The 25,596-nt window shown below is 36.8% G+C and overlaps 1 protein-coding gene across 1 annotated transcript; it reads left to right on the top strand.

The window, feature by feature from the left end:
• Nucleotides 1–4,424: 4,424 nt before the first annotated feature.
• Nucleotides 4,425–25,340, top strand: NAA35 (N-alpha-acetyltransferase 35, NatC auxiliary subunit). The gene is made up of 22 exons (XM_010218396.2): nucleotides 4,425–4,600; nucleotides 5,577–5,610; nucleotides 7,010–7,124; nucleotides 7,536–7,610; nucleotides 8,523–8,690; nucleotides 9,346–9,412; nucleotides 10,019–10,062; nucleotides 10,508–10,558; nucleotides 10,657–10,740; nucleotides 12,193–12,307; nucleotides 12,768–12,946; nucleotides 13,457–13,516; nucleotides 14,472–14,578; nucleotides 14,800–14,866; nucleotides 15,480–15,578; nucleotides 16,252–16,430; nucleotides 18,189–18,325; nucleotides 20,723–20,790; nucleotides 21,035–21,175; nucleotides 22,867–22,989; nucleotides 24,285–24,365; nucleotides 24,986–25,340. The coding sequence occupies exons 1-22, from the start codon at nucleotides 4,477–4,479 to the stop codon at nucleotides 25,043–25,045; spliced, it is 2,178 nt and encodes a 725-aa protein (XP_010216698.1). The 5' UTR covers nucleotides 4,425–4,476; the 3' UTR covers nucleotides 25,046–25,340.
• The last annotated feature ends 256 nt before the right edge of the window (nucleotides 25,341–25,596 follow it).

Below are 25,596 nucleotides of genomic sequence, written 5' to 3'. Positions count from 1 at the left end.
ACAACTGATTTTCCATAGACAGATCAATATTTAACTCAGAATACTTAAGATTCTTGAGGCATGCTATTACAGCAGACAGAAGATAGTTATCTCTTAAATCTAATTGTTTCTGTTTATTGAGCATGCTTTAAGAACAGAGCATGAAGGAAATACAACATAGTATAAACAGGCAAGACTTACTGGTAACTTACACTTTCCCATTTAGTTTGACTGACTTTGCAGACACAGTACTTCAAAGATGGCAGATGCCTCTTCTTTTATGCAGATCAAAGTGAACAGTTTTACAGGATTTTTTTTTTTTCTTAAGATGAATAGCGAGGACAAGTTTGCTCTTTCTAAATATCCTTACAATGCTTTAATATGAGGTCCTGCAGTATAAAAATAGACACAACCTCATACAAAATGCATGTGTACCTTCAAAATTAATTACCATTATTTTGGAAAGGCAAAAATAGCAGACAGCTTTTTGACTAAGCCCTGAATTAGCCTAGTTAGCTAGACTAGCTGAAGTATAGATCAGTTTCCTTAAACAAAAGAGCCTACTTAAGTATACAATTATGCATTCCTTACTGTATTAACTGAACAAAGTTAATCAGTAATTAAGATTGGAGTAATCACCTCATAGCACTTATATTTACTCCATACCCACTTCACGAAGAAGGAAGCACACACATTACAGACACAACCACCATGAATTAACTGCAAGTTGACTTGCTGTTCTGTTTTTATTAACATTGAGAATTGTCTTCTGGATTCTAAATAGATGGCATATTTGACTAAAGAAAAAGAGATGCTTTTCTATTAAACACCAAGGCATTTTAAATACCAATATCTGTTGTAATCAATTCCAGCCAGGTTTGAGATCTCAGGGAAGAGTAACAAAAATGAGTGAGAAACCTAAGGAAAAAAAATCTTTTAAAGACATTCTATATGTGAATATATATCTAATATCTAATATAACTATATAACTAAAATCAGAAGTCAGATCAATACTTCACTGTGCTGTCAATGCACTTTCTCATATCATACCAGATAAAATAAGTGCTTTGATGTTCTTAAACCTCAGGGTCCCTGCAGTGAACACATGACAACTTTTTAAACTGCAGAAGTCATTTCACAGTCAAATGACCAATCTGGCATTCATTTTTTGGCTCTGGTATTTCTGCCAAGAGAAGTTATAACTGATTCCAGTCAGTTATGATGCATTCATTGGTCTGTTGTGAACTGGACTGAGATGACCATGATCACTCCATGAAAACTAGCTCATAGCTTAAGTTACCATTAAGCTTGGGCAGAAATATAAGCTTATTTGCTAAAAGAAGAACCTGTGACAAATTTCAAACACATTACCTTCTCAAAATTTTTAATTAAATACTGAATGATTATTAACTTAGTAGCCAAAGAGTCATTACAGACTTTTGTGTGAGCTAGTCCTGATGACTGCATTCCTCAGAAATTTACGTTGCTTTCTGGAGAGGAGGGCTATACTCTAGGCCCCGTTGTGTTCTGTATCAGAGGAAATTAGATAAAACTAGCTAATATTTACATGTGTTTGGCTATCAACTAAGCCAGTTTCCTCAAGCCAGTAGGTAGGTTCAGACAACGACATCCTCTATAGCCATACCTTGAGATCATTAGAAGATTTATATAACATACAACTGTATATTTTGCAAGGAAGTCAGCTAGCTATGACAAAAGCACAGCTGTGAACCATCAGTATATCAATAGCTCCTGAACTAAAGACTTAGTTCTTTTGCATAAGTTAGGTGATGATGTCACTAGTTTAGCCAGAAGTCCCACAAATCTTTCTCCTATTAGTTGTGACAACTACTCTGCACTTGGAACATGTTTTTTTTTTAAGACAGAAGGGTGACAGATGAAGTTAGTGTTAATGTTATACATTTAACTATTTTGTCATAATTCTTGGGGCAAATGCTGCTCAAGCTAGTTTACTTCGTTAGCATAGCACACTAACACACGAACTAACCAGTGATGTTTGTCAGAAACACTGAAAGCATTCATTGCATGCATTCTGAAAGGACATTAAAGATTCAATGTCAGTGGCTTTAAAAGTATGGTTCCCTATGATATCTTTTTAAAACAATCAGCTAGTTTCCTCACTGGCAAAAAAGGCTACATCGTCAAAATATCTGAGTCAACTCCACAGAAAAATAGTTATTGAAACTGTTAGATATGTCTCATGAAAACGGAGAGATTGAAAGGTACGAGAGGAAACACTATACACAGAAAAAAATGCCTCAAGTCTGTCTTAATTTTGGCCAATGACTCAGGCTACCAACATTTCTGCACGTACCACTTACTGGCCATCTCCGTGCACTACTATCCTAATCAAAAAATTACAGTAAATCCTTACAAGATCAACTCACGCTATGGTGCAAACAACTGCTGAAGGAGATGCAGGAAAATGGATCACAGAAACACAGAGCTGATATGACCCGAGATCCGCCCGAGAGGCCAACCAGAGGAGAAGAGTGCATCAGTAGCAACGGTTAACCCACGCTACCATAAGAATTCCTCAAAGAGGCATATTCTCTGGCATTATAAAGCAGCATCTTCCAGGGGCTCTACCAGCCAAAAGCAGAACACAGCCTCCTAACTGCTAGCCTATACTTGCTTTGTAAGCTCGCCGGGGAGACAGTGAGGGCAGCGGATCCCTACCGCCCTCTTCAAAAGAGCCTTCACATGGTGGAGCGCATCACACCCCTCCTCGGTCGTCTCTTCCCTGCTCCGAGCCAACATGTCCTCGAGTACTGGGGGCTCTCAGGACATCCTCGCCAGTACGAGTGCCCCCAGACTCGGGCTGGGCTCGGGGCCAGACGCGGCTACGGCAGCCGCACGCACGGCTGCCCGGATAACGGCCGCGCCTAACGGCCGCGGGGCACCGTTACCGCCTCTCTCGCGAGATTCCAACTCGCGCGATACGCAGCATCCCCCTCTACCCCCAGAACGGACTTTCCCGGTCGGCGCGCGCATGCGCACGCTGGGGCTGAGGCGGCCGCGGCGCGTGCGCGCCTGCGCTTGACCCTGAGGGCGGGGCTGGGCTCCTGCAGTGGCGGCTCTGCGCATGCGCGGCGGCGAGGGCCGGGAGGCGGCGGGGCTGACGCCGAGGCTGGTGAGAGGGCGGCGCGGGGGGAAGCAGCGGTTGCTCCTTGTGATTCCCGCGTTTCCCAGGCCCGCCGAGGGAGATAGAGAGGGACGGATGGAGAGAGACGGAGAGAGAGAGAGTCCATGGCAGGGCGGGGACAGGGGCAGGGGCAGGAGTTGCGCCCGGCCTGTCAGGGGCCGCCCGATGCCGCGCGGTGCGGGGGAGGTGCCCGCCCGCCGCCGTCCGTTAAACGGCGCGCGGCGATCGTTGGTCGGGCAAAGTGGGGGTGGAGGGGGCGTGCGGGCCCAGAGGGGTTGCCTCTGCCGACTCTGTCTTCAGCAAAATAAAACGTGATCGTGCTCCCCCCCCCCCTTTTTTTAATGTGTCTTTCCCCAAATTTCCTCGTGCCAGCCCTTCAAGATAGTCATTTTCTGGCGTTATCTGGGAACTAGTGAAGTATTGATCAGAGGGGGAACTGAGTGCTCTTTCTGGATAGGGTCTTCCAGAGACTTTGCCCAGAATCTGTTGGTTTTGGCTTTGGCTTTAGCATGGAAAGTGCAGTGCAGGCCCTTATTTAAAGCTTCTGTGCTTTCTTTGATTAAGCTCTCTTAAATCTCTCAAGGTTTATTCATAGAGAAATCTCCAAGAAAGCATGGTGAGAGTTGGTGTTATTTATATCTCGAAGTTAAGTGATAAAATGCAAAATTTCTTAAGGGCCACTCACCCTGTCATGAGGTTGTGAAAGCACAAAATCAGTTAAAATGATTACTCAGCACAATTAGCTTAAAAGTTATATTCCAGTCTGAAATTGCTGATATTGCTGTAGTAGTCTAGATATAACTTCTAGCTCAAGAATTCATGGGAAATTAATTTTCACAATTTGTTTTGATGCATTTTCTTTGCATAAAAAACTTTGTGTGTGGTCACTCTTACATTTCCCAGCTTTTAGTACCTATCATACAGCAATGGGAGGAAATGCATGTGTCTGCTAAAGTAAAACACCAAGTCAAATTTCTCTAGATCTCATATAAACTGGATTTCTGCATTTTTTTTTATTTCTGCGTTGACTGTACACGTTTTCTTACAACTCTTTATTCCTAAGGTTTTGCTGTCCTTAACTTTAGATGACTTAATGATTGTAAGCTAGTTCATGGAAAACTGTTAATAAGATTTTTTTTTTTTGTATGGATTTTTAGGAATAAGTTGTTTTGGGATGTTTTTATGTAACAATAGCTCTTTAAGTGGAACCAAATTTGTTTATTTCTGTTTCTCCCCTGATGATTAAAAAAAAACGCATTTATTCCTATGAAGATTTTTTTTTAACATGTTGATAATGTGCCTCTCAGATACAAATTTAAAGGTGCAGTATCATGGTTATGAAAGCTTCAGCAGAGGACGATGATTCAGGATGGGAACTCGGGATACCCGACAAGATGGAAAAGGGTAATTCAAGCTGGATAGATATCACCCAGGATTTTGAAGAGGCTTGTAGAGGTGAGTTGTACTACTTGCATTTTGAGAATGTTTGCATGCTTTGGAGGACTGAGTAGAGTTGCTGCTTCCTCTTCCAGATTAGATAAATATTCTGTCTTTAATCAAGTTTATTTTTTTTCATGTTTTTTCCCTTATGATTTTGGTTTCTTTGCAAAAGAAACCTCTTCTGTTCTTCTAAATTGAACCCCTTTTATCCATGCAGAATCAGGAGTCTGCTTTTTGATTACTTTTTCGGACGTGTAGGACCCAATGCTTTGTTCATTTAATTGGTCATCCATCATTTTTCACCTTTGAAGCAAACCCAAGCTTCAAGGATGTGACATGCATCCAAGTCTTTGGGAACCCAGTTAATTTCTGTTAAACCATGCCTTTACTAACTGATGTTGTTATTAGTTATTGCTTAGTTTATTCTGGCAGTCGCTTTGTTTTTTTTAATGATTTTTACAATGAAGTTTGGGAAAAATATATTTAAAACTGCAAGTTGCTGGACACAAGGTCTTCAGTAAACAGTTTCCTGTACCACTGAAGGATTTGCTCATATCAGCGATTTAAGGTTTATACTACCATAAAGTATGCCCAACGGCTCTGTGGAAAACAATGAGAAAAAGCAGATTTTCAGTAGACATCTTACCTAGAGAAAAAAAAAAGAAAGTAGATTTCTGCACAATGTCTGAACCACCACTATTCAGGTGGTAATGCTTGGTAATTTTAAATTTCAAGTGTTGAAGTAATGGAGCTGGCAGAGGAAAGACTTGAAGAACTGTTCTTTTGCAGGGTAGAAGTGGTAGGGGTGTGATTCAGTCTTTCAGTTTTGAAAGTGCTTTAGGAAAAGGCAAATAAAGATGGAGTAGAAATGCCTGGTGTGCTTTCAATGTCATATGCTCTTGTAGCATAACACAGTTTGGTAAGCAATATGACTTATCTTGGAATTTTAGGAAGATGATGGTAATTATTTATCCTGTTCATTCCTTTGTAGAACTGAAGTTAGGAGAACTCCTTCATGATAAGCTGTAAGTATACCATTGAGATAGTTCTGGTTTTTCAATAGGATTAGTGAATATGTATTAATGCTTATTAATGAAGAAGTCACAGAATACCAAGAAAGTTTTCTTAAAATATCTTAAAATACCTTAAGTAAAATAGCTAAAATGATGTAATTCAGAATATCATTCATCTTCAGCTGTAAGTATATTACACCACTGTTTGAAAGGTGAATTTCTTTTTTCATACCAGTTGGCCACTGCATTTCCAGTTAGTTTCAATACCAACATTAGAATAATATATCTAATCATCAATTGAATTGAAACTGATGAACTTAAACTGTTTTATACAGACATACCTTTACGTGAAAAATACAAGAAACGCTCCAAAACTTTTTTGTTGGTCCAACTGAATACTTTTTGTTCAATTACCTTAATTGTCTCTAGCAAGTTAATTCTAGACAGTCCACATAATTTAGCCTAAACTATGCCAAAATATAATGCTCTACAGTTTAAGAAAAAGTCTGTTTTAAAGCATCTGGGTTTTGTATTCCAGAATTCATTAAAATAGGAAGTGCGATTAAAATATCTTACAGAAAAAAGCATGTTGTTTAGCTGTGTGAATATGTTGACCTGCAAAAGAATAAATGTGCTAAATTAAGACTACTAGCTCAGGAAACATGACCATATTATTAAATGACATCTTTCTTAAAAACATTTATGCAGGGATGTGACCAAATAGTTTACTCAGTAGAATCTCAGTATGTTTTCAAGTTGCAGTTTCATTCATAAGAGCCTTCCCAAGAAGGATACTTTAAAAAATTCAAAAGTGCATTTTGCGGTAATCTTTTTATGTGTTTTTGTATCAGACCTGTTGACTATCACACATGCTAATGAAAGACACTGCAAGCCTGAACTCATTGGACAGCTCTTCTACACAAATGTATATGCTTCATGGCTAAAATAAATAAATGGCTTCAAATACATATATTTTTGCATGTTGTTTAATATGTTTGATATGTATTATGATTAGTTCTGTAGTGTGTATGTTGTCATTAGTTTGTGGGGAACAAACTTGTTTCTTTGGGTATGATAAAAAACAACTGTTCAGTTAATACCAGCTAATTGTGTTACATAATCTCAGGTTTCTAGAAAGCTGCTGTGTTTTATGAGATGTATAAATGCAAACTCATGCGGATTTAGCAGTGGCGTATTTGGCTGAGAAATTGTTTTTAGCTAAGAAAAGGCTAAGAGTTTTTTCATTTTTCAGATACTTTTTAGAGATCCTCAAAACCTTGACAGCTATGTCTTTTCAAGATCAACTGTATTGTTGAAAAATCAGTGTGCTGAGTTTTCCTTCATGTGTACTTCTATATTGTTATATGAAGATTGAAAAAAAAAAAACTTAATTGGAGATTTTTTGTCTTAGATTTGGTCTTTTTGAAGCCATGTCTGCAATTGAAATGATGGATCCCAAGATGGATGCTGGTATGATTGGAAACCAAGTTAATAGAAAAGTTCTTAATTTTGAGCAAGCTATCAAGGTTTGTATATTTTGTTTGTTTGTTTTTTGCCTTTTCACTATCTTTAAAAATATATGGTTCAATCAAAGTGCAGTTAAACATAGTTCAACAATTCAGCATAATAAATGTTTTCAATCTTTTTGTAAATTTTTCTTTCTCTTTTTAATTTGGATACCAAGGAAATGCTTGTTCTTCTTTGTAACCTGTTTCATCACTAACTCTCCCAGTGCTTCTGCTGTTCAACATTATGATGCAAAAGCAAATTTTTTAGAATTGTTGAGAGAAGCTATGAAGCTGATCTGTGAAGTTAGTGGAATACAAATAATCTGAAGTCCTAATCAAATTGTAACTTCCTTTTTACTATAAAGAGTAATTTGTATTTTGCATGTTGTAACACATACTCTATTGAAGTTTTTTTCTTAATTTTCTAAGGATGGGACCATTAAAATAAAAGATCTGACTTCACCTGAGTTGATAGGGATTATGGATACATGTTTTTGCTGTTTGGTAAGATTTTCACTTTTCTTAATATTTAATATGTATGTTTTTAAAATGCAGTCCCTTAAACCAGTAAAAAAAACGTTAAAAATAAAGACCTTAAAATTGATCCATTGAATAGTAAAAATGTACTCTATGTTTTAACTTATATTTTAGTGGATATTATTATCTAAATTGTCAGTTACTTGATTTTTTGATGATTGTGGTTTAGTTCCATTTGCAAATAATACTGGATGTTTTCAGATGATTTCTAAAATGATTTCAATAAAATAATCTCCTTTTGTAAAAAATATTTTGTATTAATTTATTCACAAAAACCCATATATAAAGGTCACCGTATTTGATACGGTGTAACACAATTCCCCAGCTGACTTTTTCTTTTTAAAGGAACTTTGGTCGTGTTAGAAATCTGATCCTACAATGTTTCATGATATTTCAAGATACAAATTAATGTTTTAAATTGCTCTGTAGTTTACAGCAGGAAAAAAGTAATAGAGGGGGGCATGACAAAGAAGTTATGAAATATGAAAGAACATGCAGATTGCACCTTGTTTGTTTCTTACTCGCATTTTTGATTCCTTATTTGTGTAGAGGAAGCTTACAAGTCTAATGCTGTGGTAGCTTAATGTTATGTCTATGCCACAAAGATCAAAGCTGGTGACTGAACTTTGTGAAGGAGGTTTACCCATCGCCAGGTTTTGATAGTGTTTAGGGTCTAATAATTTACTGCCTTCCACTGCCAGCAAGTGGAGAAAGGTTAAAGGGCAAGAGATGCTTTCTGGTCTTTTTTGCCAGATGGAAGGTTGCCATGGTATGTACTTCCTCGAAGACTCCCTGAAGCAGCGTAAAGTAAAAGGAATGGGGCTATAAAAATGCCTATTTGTCTCTGAAAAGTAAAGCATTTAATTTTCTTTTTCCTAGATAACGTGGTTAGAGGGGCATTCCCTGGCACAGACAGTATTCACTTGCCTTTATATTCATAATCCAGACTTCATAGAAGATCCTACTATGAAGGCTTTTGCTCTGGGGATCCTAAAGATCTGTGATATTGCCAGAGAAAAAGTTAACAAAGCAGCTGTTTTTGAGGAGGTATGTTTCAGTATATGCTGTTGTTAAGTATACAGCTCTTATACAGGCTCCTTAATTCAAATAAAAAACAAGTATTAGCAAAATTTAATACTGTTTGATTGGAGGATAATGAGGATAATTCATCCTTCTAAACAAGATCTTAATATCTCTTTAAAATGCAGTTTTATTCAATAAAGATGTTACATGTTCTTTTCTATATTCTACACAAATATTTGAGCCACTTAAATATTCTAATCAAGCAGCAATCCAAATCTCATTTCCCATAGCTTGAAATCGGGTTAACTTTTTGGTTTAATGTTGGATTTTTTTTCTTCAGATAAGCATGATTGTTTTTTGCCTAGAATGTTCTTCTGTCGGTGGGGTGATAGTCTAGTTTTCTGTGCCCTGTGACTTTGGACAAGTTACATCACAATGGCTATATGTAAAATTGATTAAATAGTATGTCCCATCTGTAGTTCTGGAAATGTTTTGATAGCACAATGCTAGACGCGAATTATGGTGGAAGCATTGAACAGCACTCAGCTTTAAGGATGTATGCAGAAAAAGGTTATTCCAAACTGGTGTGTTGTTGTTGTTGTTGTTTTTTCCCCCCTAAACGCTAATTATTACCTCCTATGTTCCATTAAAATTCCCTTCTTCAATTTTTATGTTTTAGGAAGACTTTCAATCGATGACTTACGGATTTAAAATGGCCAACAGTGTGACAGATCTTAGAGTTACAGGTACAATTTGTGCTTTGTATGTGTCTGTCTGGTACTGGGTTTCTATTTTGAGCATGTTGATTACTTTCAGCCAAATCTCATGACTCAGTGGGAATCTCAGATGTTGTGTTTTCTGTTGATCTTATGAAAATAACTTACTGAAAATACGTTTTTTGCCATGATAAAAGCTTCCTTTGTTTTGTTCTCATTTCTCTCACTTTTTTTTAATGCCCGAAAAACAGAGACTCAAAGAAGTGCCAACAGAAAGTCTGTTTTTTTTTTCCAGTAGTTGTAAACCTATGAATAAAAACAAGCTAGTTTTGAAGATATTAGCCTTTATATGCACAGTTGTTTATAATATTTTGAGGTTTTTCATTGACTTATTTTAGAGAATTAATAGAACACTTCAGCTTTGGGTCTGCCGTCCATACTCTGATATTATTTTGCAAAAAATCCCACCGTCTCTGATGACAGTTTTTGTACTGTATAGTCTTTAATGGGTGTTTAAAGCACTTCAACACTTAATTAAACTCTAAAGGGTTTTAGGGTTTTTTTTTTTCCTACTAAGCGGTGTACATGTGTTCGAAGAATAACTCTCAATTTCTAATTGTATTTCAACTTTTTCAGGTATGCTAAAAGATGTAGAAGATGACATGCAAAGAAGAGTGAAGGTATTTGTGTAATTTTTGCCTAGACTCTTATATCTGAAGATTGCTTGGAATAAAGTTGCTAGGTTTGGGGGAGAAGGTGGGAGTGCTCATTTAAGTAAATTATTCACAATTTTTTTTCTGTCAGTAATGTTTTTTAAGGAATTTTTGTAATGGCTTGTTTAAGATGCTGGTAATCACTCTTCTAGCTAATGATGTTCATCACTTCAGAATTTCTTAAATGGGTCATGATTTGCTTCTGTAATGGTGAGACTGAATGATAATGTAGTAGACAACATTGGACTGGGACACAGCATACAATTAATTTCTGGCTCTTACGCTAGCATAGGCAGTGATGATTTTAAGGGATATTTAATAGAACGATGTTTTGGAGGGAGGAAAATAATTACTTACAGCTTCTGTTTTTCAGCTGTTAGTGAGTTGTTTCTAATTCCTTTTCCTTTTTTAGAGCACCAGAAGCAGACAAGGAGAAGAGAGAGATCCAGAGGTTGAACTTGAAGTAATATTGTCTTTTAATGAGTATCTGTCTTTAAATATCTTTCAGAGTTTAATGAGTATTTCTTACTAATTTTCAGTATTTTTTTTAAATTTTTATAGCATCAACAGTGTTTGGCAGTATTCAGCAGAGTCAAGTTTACCCGGGTACTACTGACTGTTCTTATAGCATTTACCAAAAAAGAGGTATATTCATTTGATATTTCAGTCCTCACACTATGATTCTGTGATATATGTATTTTTTATTTCTGGATAAATTGGGTAGATCTGGGTGAAGCGTTATAATAGCAGCTTTTCGTTTTTCTTTCAGTTTTTTCAGAAGACACGGGGAAGGAAAGTGAATGACATCAGTATAGCCTTGTAGAGAGGCGTATTTTAGGTCATACAAAACTTAAACTTTTACCAAGTTTAAATTACTGTTTTCATATACACAAGTAAAACTTTCCTTTCTCAAGTAATATTTTCTCCATTTTTAGTAAATCCTAAAGGATTGTTTCAAGGCAAAAATGTGGAATTCCATGGGTTGGATTTTTTTTTCTTGTTTGCAAGGGCAAATAGTTGCTTTTGCTTATTGTTCTGTTTCCATATTTGCAAAGAAATAAGCTTCTTGCTTGCTAGTTTGAAGTTTCTCGCTCCCATGTTCTGTGCTGTTGGAGCAGCTGTGTATGGAGCAGTTTTAAAAACCTGGGTTAGAATGGAATTCTGACCCGAACATCATCTGGAGAAATCAGTATTGAAGAAAAAAAAGATTGAGTACTTAAAAACTGTTGCATTCTAAGTGTAATCATTTACACTGAGTATAGCATCAATAATTTAATCTTCATCAAACTATCTGGTGGTGAGCTATGTTTATCTATTACAAAATTCTTTCTTTATTAGCTGCAGCGAGTTAATGGTCTGTACAAATTAGATTACCTTAATTTAGCTAGTCTGAAGTTAGTTACTTAATGGGTGTCTCTGAGTAAGATCTGATTTAGCAGCCTATTCTTATAGTAGATTGGTGAAATATTATCATAATTAATATGTATTATGCAGAGTTGGTTCAACTTTATCAAGCTATATCAAAAGTTATGTCAGGGACTGCAAATGCTGTGTTTTTGAAACAGTTTTTTTTGTTCTTGCAGAAAGCAAATTTAATATTCGTGTTCAAATGATGTCAGAAAATTCAGTGTGTCAGCAGATAGTGACCTCTAATAAAGATTTCTAATTAATATCTGGGTTTTTCCAATCCTGCATAGTGACTTTGTACTGCCACTTGGTTCCATCTGTATTGTCAAGAATGCTGAATTATCTAATGATGGGATTTTTTTTTCTGTTTAGTGTGCTTCATTTGGCAAAGTATGTGGGTTTTTTTTTGTTTTGTTTTTTTCTTTCTAACTCTACAAAGTCAAAGGTAGAGAACAGAAATAGTATAAAGTAGATTTTCATTTATAATCACAATTAAGAGTTACCTGATTTCAAAAAATATTATGTTGTAAATTTATTGATATATGAAATATAAAGAACACTTACATGAAAACAAAATTTGATGAAAACTGAAAGAATATAAACAATAGAATACTGATAGAATTCTGATGCTTTTTGGAAATTAAAATAAGTTCTGTAGTCAAGATGTGACAGCTATTCTCTGCTTTTTAGACAAGTGCCGTTGCAGAAGCTCAGAAACTAATGACTCAAGCAGCTGACCTGCTTTCTGCTATTCACAATTCATTACACCATGGTATCCAGGCACAAAATGATACCACTAAAGGAGGTAATTATTGAACCTTCTTTTTTTCTTTCTTTTTCTTAAATACACATTTTAAATAAACTTTAATAAGACTATTTAAAAACTACTATGCATTTGAACCAGTAATACTTCTTTATGCAAGCTGTTAAAAAATGTGCACCTTTTTTTCTTGATTTCATTACTCTGAAAACTTTGAATTAAGCACATAGCAATCCAGATCGATATGTACACTTTCCTCACTGTCTGTATAGTCTTTGTTGAGATTTTTCCATAATCATTATTATCTCAGTTGAGTAATTAGTGTGACCAGAAATTAACTGTCAGTTAGAAAGAAGCTTTTTCTTTCAGCTTTGGAAATGCTTGTCTGCATCACTTATTTTGGCCAAATAAATTTATTATTCCTAAAATTCTCAAGTGAGTTCCACAGCTTACATGCATCTTCTCTTTCTCTCTTTTTCTCTCTCTTTTTTTTTTCTTCCCCTAGATCATCCTATTATGATGGGTTTTGAACCACTTGTTAATCAAAGATTGCTGCCTCCAACTTTCCCTCGATATGCAAAAATAATTAAAAGGGAGGAAATGGTCAATTATTTTTCGAAACTAATAGATCGGATAAAAACTGTCTGTGAAGTAGTCAATTTAACTAATTTGCATTGTATACTGGTAAGCAAATCTTTCTCATTTATTTTCAGACATCAGTATGTTAGTAAAATCAGTGTTTGCATGAAGCATTTTGTGCTGATTAATGCAGTTTTATTACGTGTCTGATTCAGACTTGCTGTGACTTTTAGTGGTTTCATGGTATCTCTTTTACATATTAACATCCTTCTAAAAGTTGTATCTGAGAAACATTCAGAAATCTGATGTGCAGTAGTGTGATGTTCAGTAGAGGATAATTGCAGGGGAAAAAAACAGACTTAGCTTCATAGGGAGCTTTCCTTAGTTCAAATTATATATGCTTTTTTTCCTTAAACTTTGTACAAACTGTGCTATAGGTATGTCTGTATGTATTTTGTGTATATATACATGCATATATAAAGATGCAGATATATATGTGTATTTGTGTAGACATATAATGTTTATACATAAATGTTGTTAAATATACACATATAAGAAAATGGGTATATTAACCTGACTTTTTTTTTTCTTTTTTTTTTTCAAAATATGAATTAGGACTTTTTCTGTGAATTTAGTGAGCAATCACCATGTGTTCTTTCAAGATCTCTGTTACAAGTAAGTCATGCTTTCTCTCTTTGAGTCAGAATTTCTCTCTTAGGCTTTCATTGTATTTATATATTTATTCTCTAGTTTCAAGTTTTAAGTTACTTACATACCATCTAATAGTATACAGCTTCTAAATTTTTTCAATAGATAGCTATATGGAGACTTAGGAGTTAAATTTTAAAAAAATATTTTGAGTGCTATTCTCCAGATCATGTTTATGTATGCTAATTAAATGACAATGTTACCTAGTGTTCCCTAGTTCAGAGTGAACCTCTGGGATGTTATATTTTTGGTAGATTGTCCCTGGAGGCCAAAACATCTTTTCCCTTTGATCCTGATTAGACCGTGTGTAGAACTTATAGAAGATACCTCTTGGCAAATCAGATGTTTTCACAGAGAGCACACGTTCTGACTACCCACATTAAATTTTTTGTGCAATTGCTCTGGGTCTCTAGCAGCAGAGCTGCTTTTATCTTCTAGTTTTATTTATTTATTTTCTCCTTCCAACTGCTCAAGATTTGGGTAACAGAGGAGCATGGTAACTTGCAGAGGAAAGTGGAACGAACATCAAACATGTCCAGTGAAAGCAGGACATATGCAGAGATTAAAACAATATAGGCCTCTGTTAGTCTCGTTCTTTTCAGAGCAACCTTTACCTGTTTTCAGGGAAATTTCATAGCCTTCAGAAGCATTTCTCTGTTTTAACATCTCTGAAGTCCATAAAACAAAATCATTTTGCATGTATGGACTTACACATGTAATAGAGTGTCATGGGAATACCAGGCAAATGAGACTGATCGCAATATGTTTTCACATCCACAATTTTGTACCTTGTTGAGCAATTTTAATTTTAAAGTGATCTTGTAAGTTTTTAAAGTACCTAAGTAATGCAAAAGCTTTCTGTTAGTAATTTATAAAGCTTTACTTCTAGCATCTATTTCTAAAAAGATAATTCTGCTTTCAGACAACTTTCCTGGTTGATAACAAAAAGGTGTTTGGTACTCACCTCATGCAAGATATGGTAAAAGATGCTTTAAGATCTTTTGTCAGTCCTCCAGTACTCTCTCCAAAGTAAGTAAAACCTGAGTTTGTTTGTATGTGTTTGTATATCCGAAGAAAATATTTCTTTTTACAGAAGCAAGGGCAGGCCTTTAAGGAACATACACGTTTTCTACTTATTAATGCTTATGTATGAAAGAGGCAGTTGCTGTTCTTGCAGTCTTTTAAATTTTGTATTATAGAGTCTGGTGACATCAATGTACATACATTACATATGGATATTTCTCTTTTAGATGTTGTCTATATAATAATCACCAGGCAAAGGACTACATTGACTCCTTTGTGACACATTGTGTTCGGGTAAGTGCTTGTTCCTTTATGATTTAAGGACTTTAAAGATTTGTTTGTCTCTGAGAACAGGAGAAATTCTACTAAATCACCTAACATGAAGCCAAAATTACAAAACTTGGCTACCTTAAAATTATTAAAGTTTTGAAGAAGACAGTATAACAATTCCTGTTTGCATCCTGCATGAGGTTTCATAAATTTTCACAAATGAATTTCACTTTATTACAAATCTGCACCCAGTATCTCTGTTATAGAGTAGTTTGTTTTGCAAAACAAATATATATCACTAATCAAAACTATTTTTTTACCTTCTTTGCATTTAAAAATTGTAAATAATTCTTTGAAAATGTTCTTTTACTAAATACAGCACACTGAAAAATCTAAGAAAACTTATTTAATCAAGAAAATTCTCTCTTCCCCCAAGCGTTCTGATCAGATTTTCCACAGGATGCCCATGCAATCTTATACTGAATTCTGTGCGGAAAGCTGAACCCTAATCACTCCCAAGAGTTTTCATAATAGTATGTGCTTCCTCATGAACCAGTCTCGTAATATAGATGTACAAATCAGGTGCCGAAACAGACAACATAGTACAAAATCTATAACTATGCTTTTTTTCTTTCAGCCATTTTGTAGTCTGATTCAAATCCATGGACACAATAGAGCTCGTCAGAGAGATAAGCTGGGTCACATTCTTGAAGAATTTGCCACTCTCCAGGATGAGGTAATGTCCTGGGCAAGAGGCCAGCAAGCCTACCTTTCCACATGTATCCCTACCACAGCGTATCATATAGTATTAATTTCTAGGTGAATGACTGCTACTGCTTTTACTCTAAAGATTGTTAAAATGTTTTTCTCAAAGATTTCTAAAGTGCGGTTCAGGAAGTCTGTAGGATGCATCTGAGAATTTTTGTTACATCTGTTGTACATGAAGAGTAGGATTACTTTTTTTGGTTTTTCTTTTATTTTGTTTTTGTTTTTCCCAGAAAATAGATTTTGGGAATCACGCTGTGTTGTCTATACAACTGCTTGTGGTCTGTCTATCTTGTACCTGGGATCTGGAAGTTGTAAGCAGAGACAGATTGATGAAGCTTGTTTGCAAGACGCTTCTGAGAATCCAGATTAGAATATGTAAAATATAAATTGCAAAATTTTACTTTTTTAATTTATAAAATGAGTGATAACTCTTAAAAATACATACTCAGGTGATGTTGAAACTTTGTCCAGAACGGACAATGAAAGGCCACACTGATGTTCTCTTGGTTAATAAACGTAGAGCATGAGTGTACTGACCAAATTTGTATTCAAATTCTGTTCTGGCAGAACTTGATTGCAATTTCAGATGTATGTTCTTCTTTTTCTGTCACTGAATAGTTTGTTTTCTCCTTTTTTGGTAGGCAGAGAAAGTAGATGCCGCTCTTCATAGTATGTTGCTGAAGCAGGAACCACAAAGGCAACATTTGGCTTGTTTGGGCACCTGGGTCCTTTATCATAACCTTCGTATTATGATACAGTATCTTCTGAGTGGCTTTGAATTGGAGCTTTACAGTATGCATGAATATTACTACATATATTGGTAAGAACATGCTTGATTGAAAGCTGGTGGGGGGGGGATGCTTTCACAGAGCTTTACTTGCAAATGCCTAAAGATGACTTCAAGTACTATTCTCCATTTCAAACTTGCCCAACTTGCTCTTTAGTTACCTATTCATAAAATAAGCAGGAAAAAAGATATATCAGTCTCTTTTCTAGGTTTACTGATCAGTATATTTACTGATGACTTTCTTCTGAAACAATAATTGGCTCTTTGTTTAGCTTTTTATAAAAATCTCCTCTAATAAAATGGATAAAAGCATACCAGTTTTGGCATATAAGGGAATGCAGAAGGTAAAACCACATCTTTTATTCTTGTCTCTCCGGTTCTGTCAAGACCAATTATTTTGTTGAGATCTTAAAGAGGACTCCCAAGTTGAAGACGTGACTATGGTCTGATAGGTGACTAATTAAAAAATAACATCTTATTCTGTGAACATATTTGAAAGGGCACCTTTCTTTTGTGAAAATGGCTACACTATACTATGGATACAAAATCAAATACCTTTTTTTTTCTTTTTCATATTTTTTTTTACATAAAATTATTTTTTGTATTAGACCAATGTCCAAAAGAAAGATGGTTCTAGATGATTCATCCTTAGTTCTACAAAAAAAAAAGCGTTGAACACTTCCACATTTAAATGCTTTTGTATTCATTTCCCTTTTTGTGAAGCTTCCTATAAACTCTTACTTGAAAAGCTGTTAACCTTACTCCTGAGAGTCTAGAGCAGTTTGAAAGGCCTGAATTTCAGTACGTCTCATTCCCTTATATATTGAAGGCTTAATTTCGGTGGTCTTTAAGTAATGGGCTTCTACATTGTTTTATTGGTGAATTAAGCTTTTGAGTGGGAAAATTTATACTGCACATAGTTGCCAGAAGATGGCACTGTTCTGTGAGTAGTATACGGCTTTTACCTATCCATAGCTCCTCTCACCATTTCAGTAAGATCACTCATAGAGCTGTTGACTTAGCTTTTTTATCTCCTCAGTGTAAGTGAAGAACAAAAAAACCGCCTTTGTTTAATAGAAAAAAAATGAAATTTGGAAATGAAACTTTCAGCATTATTCCTCAGATTCTTTTTTTCTGAATTGTAGCTTCTTTTATAGCTTTATTTCTTTTTCATGATATGTAATTTTCCACTCCGTTTTTTCCCATTCCTTTGGGTTGAAACCAGGCTAGAGGTTTATATGTCCTACGCGGTAGGAAATCTCTTTTAAAGCAGTCTTAAATCTTAAAGGATTGCATGTATGTGTAGTGTTCCTGTGGGCAATTTTATGTGATATTTAGTTATACTTGAAGTTTTTTTTAATGCTTGACATGCATTAATATTAATCTTGTTTCCCAAAACAGTATCTCTTAACAAAACTAGAAGCATAGGAATATATCAAATATATCAAAATTTTAAAATATTTGATTTTTTTGAATGAGAATGAGAAGTTCTAGAAAAAAAAAGTTTTAGTAAAAAGCCTAGGCTTAAATTAATAGGAGCACAAGGAACTTGCATGCCTGGAACTATTAGGATTGAATGTGTATGAAGTGTTGTTTAATAATATCAGGGATCAGGGAATCGTGAATTGATTACAGCCATCATCTACTTTCATCAAAAAAGAGCGATACCCTAAAAGATGTCCCGTATCATTAGTTATTTGAATAAACAACTCATCATTCAGTGAAGATGTGTGCATTAAGAATAAGTTTTGCCTTGTAGTATATAATAGCCACATACTGTTTCTACCGTAGGTATCTATCAGAATTTCTCTATGCCTGGTTGATGTCCACACTGAGCCGTGCTGACAGCTCTCAAATGGCAGAAGAGAGAATAATGGAGGAGCAGCAGAAAGGCCGTAGTAGTAAGAAAACAAAGAAAAAGAAAAAAGGTATCACAAGTGTGGAGTATAGCTCAGACTTCTGAGGTGGATTGAGAACCGGCTGGATGGCAGAGCTCAGAGGGTTGTGATAAATGGGACTGAGTGTAGTTTGAGGCCTGTGGCCAGTGGTGTCCCCTAGGGGTCAGTACAGGGCCCAGTGCTGTTCTACTTGTTCCTCATTGACTTGGACGAGGGCACAGAGTGCCCAAGCAAGTGCACCCTCAGCACTTGCACCCTCAGTGCATGCTCAGCAAGTCTGCAGGTGATACAAAACTGGGAGGAGTGGCCGACACCCCTGGGGGCTGCGCTGCTGTTCAGAGAGACCTGGACAGGATGGGGAGTTGGGCGGAAAGGAACCTCATGAGGTTCAACAGGGACAAGTGCAGGGTCCTGCCCCTGGGGGGGAATAACCCCAGGCACCAGTGCAGATTAGGGGTTGACCTGCTGGAAAGCAGCTCCGTGGAGAGGGATTTGGGAGTCCTGGTTGACAACAGGTTAACCATGAGGTAGCAGTGTGCCCTTGTGGCCAAGAAGGCCACTGGGATCCTGGCCTGCATGAGGAGGAGCGTTGCCAGCAGGTCGAGGTAGGTGATCCTGCCCCTCTCCTCAGCTCTGGTGAGGCCGCACCTGGAGTATTGGGTGCAGTTCTGGGCTACCCAGTACAAGAGGGACATGGAGCTTCTAGAGAGGGTCCAGCGGAGAACCACAAAGATGATTAAGGGACTGGAGCATCTATTGTATGAGGAAAGACAAAGCGAGCTGGGCCTGTTTAGCCTGGAGAAGAGAAGGTTGAGAGGAGATTTGATCAACATAATCAAGTACCTGAGGGGTGATTGTAGGGAGGATGGGGCCAAACTCTTCTCCATGGTGGCCAGTGACAGGAAAAGGGATAATGGGTACAAGTTGAAACACAGACAGTTCCACCTCCACGTGAGGAAGAACTTTCCTGTGAGGGTGACAGAGCCCTGGAACAGGCTGCCCAGAGAGGCTGTGGAGTCTCCTTCTCTGGAGATCTTCAAAACCTGCCTGGATGCCACCCTGTGCCACATGCTCAGGGTGTCCCTGCTTGAGCAGGGGGGTTGGACCAGATGATCTCTAGAGGCCCCTTCCAACCTCAACCATTCTGTGATTCCTTCATGTAGCCATTCAGAGTTAAGAAATATGTTTTCAAAGTCATTAGGATCAGCACTAATGTAGATAGAACAAATATCCTAAAGTTTGCATAGGCAAAAATAAATGCTTTTAACCAGAAAAGTTAGGGCCTGCATAAGACTTTTTTGCTCTTTTTGTTTTGTTTTGGCATTTTCTTAAATAGGTTTTTTTAAAAAACCCTAACATGTTTATGTGCACACCTCCACCAGTTCAGCAGTGTGACAGATGGCTGTGAGGTATAATTAATCCCATTTCTTTGAAAATACAGCCTTTTACAGTCTGTGATTCCTGTAAAAGATTTTTTTTTTTGTCTGGCTGTAGCTAGTTTTCTGAATTCATTGTCTTTTCTGTAATTTCTTTTTGGCTCCAGAAGGCCAAAGAATATTTCTTAATTTTACATGATGAGTTGCTGTTTCAATTCTGTGGAAGTACTGTTGTACAAAAGACTGCTTTAGATATCTCTTGCTTCCTTTGGAGTATATGCATAGGTGAGAATCAAAAATATCCTTTCTTACGTCATAGCAGATTGGCTCAGTGAAGTCAGAGCTGTAAGCTCGTGAACAGAAAAGCAGCCAAAACCAATATTTAAATTATATTTGGTACATATTTGCCATGCTTAAGAGGCTGTGACAACTGTTTTGTTGGTGTTATCTTAGCATTAACATTGCAAATGATGAGCAACATGCAGAAATTGTACTTCTTCCTTTGCTATTCATTCTTGCCTTTTGCATGTTTATTTGTGTTTTCCTTTCAAAGGGACCCAAACAGTTAGATAAGAAGTTCAGATCATTTCAGCTGTACTCCCAGCTGTTAGCACTAGCTTAACACTGGAGCTAAAGAGGAGGTTAAAGGAATGTTATTGGGATAAAAGTCTTCACTGTTATCATGCTTTAACCTTCTAATGTTAAAATTTTTTTAAAAATCCTCCAGTTAACCAAAGCAAAGGTCTCTCAGCCACTAGCTGTAAATTTTAAATTACTGTTTATTGCTGTATGGTGACATGTTCATACTATTGGACCAATTTATTTTGCTGAATTCAATGTTGTGATTGCATAATTGTTACTAAGTATAATTTAAGATACTTCGCTTAATTTGGAGGCAAGTGAGCTAATGTGCCTGCCCAATCTTTTTATGCTGCCATTATTTTTGCTGATTTTTCGAGAAGTACATGACTTTCTGAAAATGTGAAAGGAACTCTGAAACTATTATGTGTATTTATGTTGAATTAAAAATCTTTTTATGTAAAATTTGCAGTTCGCCCTCTCAGTAGAGAGATCACCATGAGCCAAGCATACCAGAACATGTGTGCTGGGATGTACAAGGTAATTTATTTCTGCTTGCTTCAAATTTGGTGGCTTGAAATTTGTTAATAGAATTTGAGCATACATTGCTTGCCTTCTTCATTCTCATTGGGACTGTGAATGAAATTTCAGTTTATAACATTATGTGGTGAATTTTCTGCTATTTTACTATGCTGTCAATTATAGTTAAATCATAAATTCCATTTTGTTAACAGCAAAATATAACATATTTATATGCCTTGTTTTACTTTTTCCTCTCATTTAGACAATGATTGCATTTGATATGGATGGCAAAGTAAGAAAACCTAAGTTTGAACTGGATAGCGAGCAAGTTCGATACGAGCACAGATTTGCTCCATTCAACAGTGTTATCACACCACCCCCAGTACACTATTTGCAGTTCAAAGTGAGTAATCTTAAATGTGGTACGTTGTGGATGGTAAAAAGAGGTTTAAGAAGACGTGAAGTGGCAATGACTTCTGGCTTTAGTTGTCTCATGATATGCTGTGGGAAGATACATTGCTCTGAATTCTCGCTAAGATGTTTAGAGGTTGGGCTGCAGTTTAGCAGTTTGAAATGCTTGTGTTGGCTTGCATGAAAGTAAAGTCTACTGGAAGGCTATTGACAAGCCTTTTATTTGTGGTCGGTATAGCAGGATGTTTTTGCAACTGCAGCAAGCAGTCAGGAAAATGAAACAAACATAAAAATAGTTTTGGCTGTTAAATCCCCAAAGTGCTTGTTGGAAGGGAACCGTGGAGATTTGTCGCATCCAGTTTTTTCCTTGCAGTAGCAAGGAGATGAGGTCAGCTGGGGCTTTATCAAGCCATGTCTGAAAACCTCAAAGGTTGACCAAGAATCTCCAGTCTCTTTGGAAAACTGATACAGTTAAATCAGGGGATTTGTTTTGTTTTTTTTCCAGTTCCTCTTTTCATTGCTACTCTGTTTTCCTTCTTTTTAATATCCAGTCTGAATCTCCCAAACTACAATAGATGCCTGTGCCCCCGCTTCTTTTATTGGCATTACCAAGAAGTGTTTGTCTTTTGACAACTTGGTAGCTGCTGTTCATGTAGTTGTAGGCTGCTCTTAGGTTGCCTGTTCACATCCTTCTTGTCCAGGTCCATTAAGCTCCCTTGTGGATCATGTGAACTAGGCTGTAGCCATCTCTGTCTCTAGTTTCTCAGCATACTTCTTGAAATGGTGGCCCAGCACTGGATGCAATCTGTCAGGTGTTAGAACACAGGTGTTGATTGAGAACAAGGGTCACTTCCTCCCTCTGCTGATCATGCTCCTGCTAATGTAGTCCCGTGTGAGGTCTGCCTGGTTTATGAAAGCACTGTGTTGGTTTGTATTGTAACCCTGCTACACAGCCCATCAGTTAGGAGCCTCTGCTGGAACATGGGATTGTTCTGTTTGGGTGCAGAAGTTAGGGTATTTCCCTGTTAACTTAAAGCAGATTTCTGGTGGCTGCTTTATGAGATTCTGAGGGTCCCTGTGGACTGAACCTCTGCTGTTTTTTTTGGTATGTCACCCACCCCTTGTAACTTACTGTCATGAACAGTTGTAGTAGAGGTGGGTTAACCTTGCTTTCTGCCTGTCAATGAAATTATTTCATCTCTGTTTCATCTCTAATTAAAAAAAAAAAAGTTGTAGCATCAGAATTACATGAAATGAAGTTTTGAAAAACATCTGTATGGTTCTTGCTACAAATGTGCTTTGATTTAAAATTGGTCTTGAGTTGATTGCCTATCTTTTTTTTTTTTTCCTTCTCTGTTTTCCTTATAGTTTCATTTCTTACTGTGTGGCATTACTAAAGCATATTAATGTCAAGTTGTTCGAAACAGTGATCACTTTAACCGGAATATCAGATGTTTCCTTCATTTCATAGTGCTATAAATTAATCATTAAACAGCGTATTGTAGTTGACTATTCACCATTTTCAATGGATGTTTCTATCTTCACTACTTAAATACTTTAAAACATTACAGTATTTAGTGAACATAAACTCTTTAATGCAGAAATTTGTTTTAGATGGAGGTGATAGAAATATAATTTCTTGGCAATTGATTTTAATATATGTCTGCTTCTGTAACATGTTAGGAAATGTCTGATTTAAACAAGTACAGCCCCCCTCCTCAGTCATCGGATCTCTACATGGCAGCTAGCAAACACTTCCAGCAAGCTAAAATGATTCTTGAGAATATCCCCAATCCAGACCATGAGGTGAGACTGAACTACCAGAAAAATAACTAGAGGGTAACAATGGAATAAGTGTATTTGTTTTCATTGGGGTCTAAAGAATGACTTAAATGACCAAATTATTCTCTAAATGGTTTAAGCTTTTTGACGTGTTAGTGTATCAAGTTGTAATACAAAGACATTGAAGCGTGATTTTATTTTGTTTAGCTTGACGTATATTATGTATCCCACCATTCTTTCCACTGGTGAGAGGAGAATTAGGTGCCTTAAAAAGGAAATTGGACACATCTTTGTGCTGAGCCCAAGCCACCTTGATGTGCCTGAGGTCCAAAGTATTTTATCAAAAACCTGAGCAAAGTTGAGTGATTCAAGTAAGGTGTGGACAAAGGAGGGTGGAGGCAGCTTAAACACAGGGTTGTTTGATAACCAAATCTGTTTGTGCACACTGTTTGAGAACCTCTCCTTGTTGCATGTCTTAATCTTTAGATAGCAATTTAGTTCTATCTTGACTGCACCTTCAGGACCCATTCTGCAGTTTCATGTCTTTACAGAAAGGGCTACAGTTTCAAGAAAGTGATCCTTCCCACTCGTGTAACCTGATAATTCACATGTTCTCCTATGGGAGGAAAAAATGTCATCAGCCTGAAAGGGGCATTTGAATCTGGTACTCTTCCTGGAACAGTTTTCTCAGAACTTGGGCTTTAAATGTGAATAAGAATTTATTTTTCTCCTTCTCTGCTCATATTTTAAGAAAAAAAAAAGACTATTTTAGAGCAGAGGACACGGATTCTGTCAGGTATGAGCAAGTTAATAAAAGTTACAGGATTAGAAATCTCTATTTGTGCTCTAGATCTCAGTGGTACTTAAGGTAGAGTTTAAGAGCACTACTGGAGACTGATGGGGTAGTTGAAGGTAAGTCAGTCAAGTGTGTCCAAGCACTTTCAAGCAAAAAGCAGAAAGTTTAGCTTTAGTTGGTAGTTTAGTTGCCCCTTCTTGCAGAGTTTGAACATAGATGCCTAGAGGCTTGTCTATACCTTTATTCAGACAAGTGCCTCAGAACCTGCCATAATTGAACATTTTTTGAACACAAGAATGGAAAACAGTGATTTCTATAGTGTGTTGAATAGAAAGGGACTATTAAATGTGTTTACTCCTTATTCCAACTGATACATCCAAAATGCTTTGATATCTGTTAAAATAAACCGATTCAGTAGGAAGACGGCAGTCTTAGCATAGGCAAAAACCTGAGTGTTATTCCCACAGTAATTTTGAAGTCATGTATTTTCCTTTGAACCTTTTTTCTTCTTTTTTTTGCCTAGGTCAATCGAATTTTAAAAGTTGCTAAACCCAATATTGTGGTCATGAAGCTGTTGGCTGGAGGTCATAAGAAGGACTCTAAGGTAAGAAAGCACTAGTTGAATTAGATGTGGTACAACTGTATTTCACAAAACTCCTATAGCTGAATTAGCAGTTAATTTTTTCCAGCTCTTAACAAGAGTTGAGGAAGTAACCTAATCCATTTTTCCAGTGGGTGCTTTTTTAAAATACAGGTTTTAGGAATGGGAAATAATCTGTTTCCATTTTTAAATACAGAACACTCTTCTTCCTTAAGTGTCTTGGAAAGTGGAAAGCATTTTCAGGATGGCATGTACAAGCATGGACAGGTGTGGAGGGGAGCAGTCTATAAGCAGCTTGTTGGGGACCCAATGGGGAGAGCATCAGCAGCTGCCATGAGTCAGAGGAAGTGTTCACCACCAGCCTGAGAAGGGCAGGAAGGAAGGAGGGAAGGAGGGAAGGAGCACCTGCTTTAAGACACCACAGTAGCACTCTTAAACTCGGTACCCATCACTAGTGGAGAGCTATGGGTAAAGCCAGGAACATTTTGGACATGATTTGAAGAGCTGCGATTAGTTTGTTCAATCTCTTAACCTTTAAATGTTTTTATCTGTAGCATGTGTCCCATTTAGGGTATTAAATTCACTAGTACCTTCGTGTAATGTTTTAAATTTCTTCCCTCCAGGTTCCTCCAGAATTTGACTTCTCCCCTCACAAATATTTTCCAGTTGTGAAGCTTGTTTGAAGGATGAATTGTTAGCATATATGAAGCAGAACTTGTACATAAGATACCAGCTGTGGGATGGAATATGCAGTACTGTACACATTCTAAAAGGGATCTCTGGGATAAAAGTACTGTTAAAACAGAATTTCTCTAGTCTATTGTCTTTATGTGATCTGAATGCCAACTGCTGTTTTAAACTGGTTTGTATAATGTTCTGCAAGTGAAGCTGATTTTAATGTTGTACCTTACTCAGTTTTATTACAGATTTAATCATAAGTCATTTTTACAAACAAAATCTGACAGCAAATGATGTTTTAAGGATTCAGTAATACTTTTTTGGCTGAACAGAAATGAAACAGTAGAGCCTTATATCTTAGGCACAAAAAAGAAACACTGAAGGGGAATACCTCACTTAGCTGCCAACAACTTGCACTTCTCCAGATAAGGAGTAGCACTGCCTGCAGGATGTGCTTTTTCTTCTTTCTTTGGTAGGAGGTTGCGTAGCATTTTACATGGTTATCTTCCCCCTTCCTACACTTGACTGCATTTACCATTGCCATGGGATTAAAAAT

This window comes from Tinamus guttatus, unplaced genomic scaffold (assembly GCF_059628265.1).
Source record: "Tinamus guttatus ecotype Peru unplaced genomic scaffold, ASM5962826v1 Tinamus_guttatus_pri_ptg001019l, whole genome shotgun sequence".
NCBI lineage: Eukaryota > Metazoa > Chordata > Aves > Tinamiformes > Tinamidae > Tinamus > Tinamus guttatus.
This window is presented reverse-complemented; position numbering and strand designations above follow the sequence as displayed.

Excerpts from the sequence above, each read along its gene's own strand:
- NAA35 (XM_010218396.2), top strand. The coding sequence starts at position 4,477 with ATGGTTATGAAAGCTTCAGCAGAGGACGATGATTCAGGATGGGAACTC. Across the intron at positions 14,867-15,479 it reads TTGTGACACATTGTGTTCGG|CCATTTTGTAGTCTGATTCA; the intron begins GTAAGTGCTTGT and ends TTTTTCTTTCAG. Across the intron at positions 24,366-24,985 it reads GTCATAAGAAGGACTCTAAG|GTTCCTCCAGAATTTGACTT; the intron begins GTAAGAAAGCAC and ends TCTTCCCTCCAG.